The sequence below is a fragment of the Aedes albopictus genome, chromosome 3 (genome assembly GCF_035046485.1).
Source record: "Aedes albopictus strain Foshan chromosome 3, AalbF5, whole genome shotgun sequence".
NCBI lineage: Eukaryota > Metazoa > Arthropoda > Insecta > Diptera > Culicidae > Aedes > Aedes albopictus.
In genome coordinates this window covers 392,003,119-392,008,768 of record NC_085138.1, presented here as the reverse complement: position 1 = coordinate 392,008,768, position 5,650 = coordinate 392,003,119, and the positions used below count along the sequence as shown (strand labels likewise).

The following is a 5,650-nucleotide window of genomic DNA, read 5'->3' as shown; positions in this document are numbered from 1 at the left end:
TTAAAAATACGGTATTAATTTAAAAATACGGATCAAAATTTGATTTGGTAGATCTTACACCGCAACGCACCATTCTAAGGTGATCTACCCACGTTACGGGGTATTCAGCTTCCGTTTTGTCTGCAACAAAAAAATTCGAGATCATGTCATTATCTATCACCAGTAGGGATAATGACTAATCGTCGCACCTTCTTTGTTGCTTGTTTTGTGCCTCTTTTGTCTGACAATTCTCTTCACTGCTCGATAGACTAAGAGTAATATATCTTCATGGACTGTTCTTCTCCCTATCTTCTCTTGGGGTTGTGATGTTAACTATGTTTTATTGTTCACATCATAAAATTTTTCGTTTTTCCATCATTTACTGATCATTGACGGAGTTTAATCATCATTCTAGTCATCTTTAGCGGTTTACCTGTTCCTCCAAACATTCCCCACCACATTCCACTTCCATTCCTCATAATATGCACCAAGTCATATAATCCGTTTAAGTTGCTCCTGAAATTCAAATTCGGTTGGATTGCATAACTCCATCTCCATACTAACAAGACCAAGAACTCACCTCGTGCTCAAAACCTTCCGGCAGTCGTAGTGCCAGTACCCGCCTGCCATTTCTGCGGCACAGTTTGCGGTACCTTTGTTGTTCGCCCGGTCAAAAGTGCTAAACTTTTCACCATTGTAGATAAGCAGTGAATCACCTGCCGTTCCGGTGTTGGCATCTGATAAGCTCAAACTGTACGCTTCCGATTCATCGTGCACCGCAAAATTCTCGTACCGTTGGAAGGCCACGAAGTCAAGGTAGTTCTCCATCACCACCATCAGGTCGTAGGCGGATGAGGTGGTCAGCTGTGATTGTATGTTTTATTGAAAAGAACGATTGTGAATAATACACCTTTGGAACTAACCTGATGCAGCTTCTCCAGGCCCAACCAGAAGTTATTCCTCAGACTCCCAAATCCAAATTTGTACTCGTTCCAGGTGCGATTGAAATTCGTTGAAGCATCGTTGCGGCTTTGCACCACCAACCAGTGTCCGGCAAACTTTTCCTGTTCGCAGTAGACTTGGAATGGAGGAGCAATATCTGCTGGGCTGATCCAGTAGATCCCGGATTGGGCCGGTGCATCCGTGCAGGATCTGTAAGTTACACGAATGGCGCTGAAATGGATCAAGAGATGTGATTGGATTGTAATGGTTGGGCAAACCATCAAAACAATACCTGATTAAGGATGTACTGTATATCAAACAGCACACGATTCTAATCAGATGTGTCATTGTGAATGGAACAACCTAGTGTCTACTTCTGGCGCTACTTCTACAAATCGTTGTCTGTGATCTACCTAATATATCTAATCGATAAAGTGTGAAACCCCACCGGACACTTCAGTTCAAGTGTTCAGATAAGACAATGTGGCGCTGTTCGATTGTCAGAATCTATAAAATCAGTATAATTGCCACCGTTCGTGCCAAGTGCATCCTGGATGGCCAATAATTTGCGAAATTGATAATCAACCGGAAATGAACCTCATAATAAAGTCAATATCTCTGCTAATCGCAATAGCACTCCACGGTAGTTGGCTAAGTTCAGCGCAATTGAATAATCGTCAGCCCCAGTACTTTGAATCGTGCAATGATGCACCAAACGTATCCGGTATCTATCTGATCAAACCTTGGAACAACTCCGCCCCGTTCCAAGCGTTTTGCGAGCAGCAACTCTTTGGAGGACACTGGCTCCAGTTTCAAAACCGTCAGGATGGTTCGACGAATTTCAATCGTAGTTGGAACGATTATAAATTCGGTTTCGGGAGCTTACAGCGGGAGTTTTGGCTCGGGCTAGAAAAGCTTCATCAGGTAGGTTGAGTAGTTTGTAACACATGAATACAAAGTTGAATACCTTTTCTGCATCAGATCACTCACGGAAAACCATGCGAGCTGATGGTGCTGATGGCCAACTACAGTGAATTTCCAGTATGGTATCACTACACCTTTGGAGTTGCTGACGAAGCTGCAAACTATGAGCTGAAGTTGCTGGGATTCATGGAGGGGACTGCTGGCGAGTCGTTCTATGACTACCGGAAGGAGAATTTCAGCACCTACGACAGGGATAACGATAAATCTGAAAGCAATTGTGCAGCCACCATGAGAAGCGGTCACTGGCATCTGGACTGTGGAACTGGAGTTAGGCGAAATAACCTGAACGGAGTTTATAGCGATCGGGTGTTAGATCACGGGGCAGGAATGTGGTGGGGTGGTTTTGGTGGACCCTCAAACCCCTTGAAATGGTCGAAAATGTTTGTTAAAGTCAGACCACCCCAAAAGTCTCGTGTTTCTTCCTAAGGTTAAGATAGTAATGAAGACTGGACAATGTAATGTCCATCGTATTAATCTTATTATTTTATCTAATTGAATTTCAATGAAAACTATAATATAAAACGATAACTACAACATACCTACGCTCTTGTTTTTTTTTGTATAATAGGATCTTTGAAGATAACTACAAAGTTGCAGCACCAATCGTATCAACTCAACGATATTACAGTCAATGTTCATGAAGTCAAAACGCATTGAATTTTTTTGAAGGTTCTGCAGCACCAAACTCCTCACTCCTAGTGGAAACCCAATCCAAAAACAGTCATCTCTAATTATGATAGAGACGTATCAAATCCTCCAATATATATGCATCCTGGTTCGGCAGCTTATCCGAGGCTAAGGAGAGATAATGATTTATGGATGGAAATAATAGGGAGCAGCAAGGTAAGCAGCAGGTAAGCTTCCTCTCTAATGGGCTTCCGATGATTCACGGAAACTTTACCATCATTAATTTATGCCACAATCCCAACCTACACCACGCGTCGTAAGGGGAAGTAACCGATATTGCACGCATAGCAAATGCCTGTTTTCGAAGATGGATGGTAGGGCCATCGTTAAATTATGATATTCCCGAGCATGTGTTTATGATTAACGACTGGGGTTCGAAATAGAGATGTAACTGAACTGTGGATGACTAAATTTTTATTTCTATTGAAATAAAATGCAATACCCTTTCAAACTGCATACAAATTTAGTGTTGAATACGAGGATGGCTTTGGCTGGAAGGTGCACGCCATTGGCAGATCTTCATTAATAACCGGCACTTTTGGAATGGGTAAAATCTCGGACAAACGCAACTATTTGCCCGGAACTATGGTGAACGTCAACCATATAGAATAGAGCTCAAACTGGAAATTCATTTGGCGATATTTGTTCTAGACATGTAACTGCGCTCGAATGTGATTTTAGGGTTACTGGAACCGGAATGTTTCTATGGGTGTTGCTTTTTTGGCGGCTACAATGTTTACTGAAAATCTAAAAATTCTTGCCCCGTTGAATAAAGAGAAAGTTTGTAAATGCAAAAATATGTGAAACATAGTTGACCTTCAGACGCAGTAGCGTAGCTAAAACGCTACGGTCCGTAGCGTGTCCCCGAGTTCAGGAGTTGCCTGATTCGTAACACCTTCTTCTAATACATCGATCACCAGACCTATCGTGCTGTATCGATTCTGACTGCTACCTGGTGATGCTATGAACAAAAGTCTCCGTCATCAGAAATGTACGGTACCAGCAACCGCCACGGTACAACCTACTACTGCTGGTGACCGCTGGTGCTGGTGACTGCTGGTGACCGCTGGTGACAGCAACCGGAATGTGTAGCCTCAATCTTGAGGCAGTGTAACCAGACAAGGGTGAGTTTGATGAGCACTCTTGGAGTCCTCACAAGTTCCTATCAATTTTCCATGGGTCAATCGATGGCACAGACTACCAGCTAAGAGTTGTGTGCTAAGCTAGTGGTGCAGACTGGGCAGCGGACTCTGTTGTCCTTCCAATTGTTGTAGTGATCTAGATCTGAAAAGCGTGAATTCAGACGGTGGCGATAAGGCAGAACATATGGAGTCAGCTTCATAGTGAAGCAGACGCAGCGACTTAGAAGGTAGGAAACGGTTAGAAAACGAATCTGTGCGTTGAATACAGCTTAATCAACATATCGTCCCCTTAATGCTAGAACTAGGTAACAGGTTTTGCGAAATCGCAAGAAATTTGTTTATATCTGAACATACACCACAATAAACACAAATTTGTCAATTGAAAATCCGAAAACAATTAACAACTTTTAAGACCAACAAAGAGTTTGTTTTATACCAGGCTAAGTTTTACCAGCCATTTTTATCCGCACTTTCCAAAACGAGTTACCTAGTTCTAGCATTAAGGGGGCGATATATGCGCAGACAAACGATGAATCCGATGACATAAAGGACGCGTTTTACGAATGGCTCGATGAAATCAAGAATGGAGCGTACACAAGGCTTGACGTTAAATCTGCTATCGGAAACCCTAATGCTAAGGTTGGTATATAGAACTTTTTCCGTCCGATATTTTGTAAGAAAATGTTTCACTCTGCTAACAATAATGACAACTGTCTGAGCCTAGTGGCTTTCGCTGCAACTGGACTTGGGATAGGCATGTTTTGCAGTTGTCGGCTAAGAATTGCACTACGAACCACTTGATCCGCAAACACTGTAACAGGAAACAAGGTACCGCAATTCAAGGTGTTAATCGACCCGTGCGACAATGGTTCCGCCATAAGAAGAGATGAATGATCGAACATTAGCAAAGACCTCAAGCAGAGCTTGCTGAGACTTCGTAAGTAGATGATGGCGTCCAAAGACCATGATAAAATCATGGTAAAATACGACAGAAGCTTACTTACCTTACCGATCAGGCTAAGGCCGGGGTGGCCTCTGCTGTACATAGTAGCCGCCTCCATTCCACTCGGTCCATGGCTGTTTGTCTCCAGTTCCGCACTCTGCGTAGGGTCCGCAGATCGTCCTCCACTTGGTCGACCCACCTAGCTCGCTGCGCTCCACGTCTTCTTGTACCGGTCGGATGACTCTCGAGAACCATTTTAGTCGGGTTGCTATCCGACATCCTGATGACGTGACCAGCCCACCGTAGCCTCCCGATTTTCGCAGTATGGACGGTGGCTGGTTCTCCCATCAGCTGATGCAGCTCGTGGTTCATTCGCCTTCTCCAAGTCCCGTCTTCCATCTGCACTCCGCCGTAGATGGTACGCAACACCTTCCGTTCGAAAACTCCAAGGGCGCGTTGGTCCTCTGCACGTAGGGTCCATGTTTCGTGCCCATAGAGGACGACCGGTCTAATCAGCGTTTTTTAGACAGTTAGCTTCGTGTTACGGCGAACTTTATTCGATCCTAGAGTTCTGCGGAGTCCAAAGTAAGCACGATTTTCTGCCACAATCCGCCTCTGAATTTCTCTGCTGGTGTCGTTGGCGGCGGTCACCAGTGAGCCCAAGTATACGAAATCTTCAACCGCCTCGATTTTATCATCGTCGATATAAATTCGGAGTGGCGGGCGCGGAGATTCCTCCCTGGAGCCCTTTACCATCATGTACTTTGTCTTCGACACATTAATGACTAATCCGATTCGCCTGGCTTCACTCTTTAGTCGGATGTACGTTTCCGCCGTCGTCTCAAATTTGCGAGCTTTAAAATCAACATCATCAGCGAAACCAAACAGCTGCACGGACGTCGTGAAAATCGTCCCACTCGTGTTTATCCCCGCTCTCCTAATTACACCTTCTAACGCAATGTTGAACAGCAAG

The 5,650-nt window shown here is 44.2% G+C and overlaps 2 protein-coding genes across 2 annotated transcripts; one reads left to right on the top strand and one right to left on the bottom strand.

The window, feature by feature from the left end:
• Nucleotides 1–300: 300 nt before the first annotated feature.
• LOC115267447 (microfibril-associated glycoprotein 4) lies at nt 301–1,374 on the bottom strand. Its single transcript, XM_029874444.2, has 4 exons — nt 1,214–1,374; nt 903–1,152; nt 560–843; nt 301–495 (listed from the first exon to the last, which is right to left on the bottom strand). The coding sequence occupies exons 1-4, from the start codon at nt 1,267–1,269 to the stop codon at nt 366–368; spliced, it is 720 nt and encodes a 239-aa protein (XP_029730304.2). The 5' UTR covers nt 1,270–1,374; the 3' UTR covers nt 301–365.
• A 24-nt stretch (nt 1,375–1,398) lies between these two features.
• LOC109421141 (ficolin-3-like) lies at nt 1,399–2,443 on the top strand. Its single transcript, XM_019695633.3, has 2 exons — nt 1,399–1,845; nt 1,903–2,443. Exons 1-2 carry the CDS (start codon nt 1,513–1,515, stop codon nt 2,329–2,331), a joined length of 762 nt encoding a protein of 253 aa, XP_019551178.3. The 5' UTR covers nt 1,399–1,512; the 3' UTR covers nt 2,332–2,443.
• Nucleotides 2,444–5,650: the final 3,207 nt, after the last annotated feature.

What these genes read in the sequence shown, in the direction of transcription:
- LOC115267447 (XM_029874444.2), bottom strand. Translation starts at nt 1,269, where the DNA reads ATGACACATCTGATTAGAATCGTGTGCTGTTTGATATACAGTACATCC. An exon ending in TACAGTACATCCTTAATCAG is followed by an intron (nt 1,153 to 1,213) that starts GTATTGTTTTGA and finishes GATCCATTTCAG; the next exon opens with CGCCATTCGTGTAACTTACA. An exon ending in CGGAAGGTTTTGAGCACGAG is followed by an intron (nt 496 to 559) that starts GTGAGTTCTTGG and finishes TTTGAATTTCAG; the next exon opens with GAGCAACTTAAACGGATTAT.
- LOC109421141 (XM_019695633.3), top strand. Translation starts at nt 1,513, where the DNA reads ATGAACCTCATAATAAAGTCAATATCTCTGCTAATCGCAATAGCACTC. An exon ending in GGCTAGAAAAGCTTCATCAG is followed by an intron (nt 1,846 to 1,902) that starts GTAGGTTGAGTA and finishes TTTCTGCATCAG; the next exon opens with ATCACTCACGGAAAACCATG.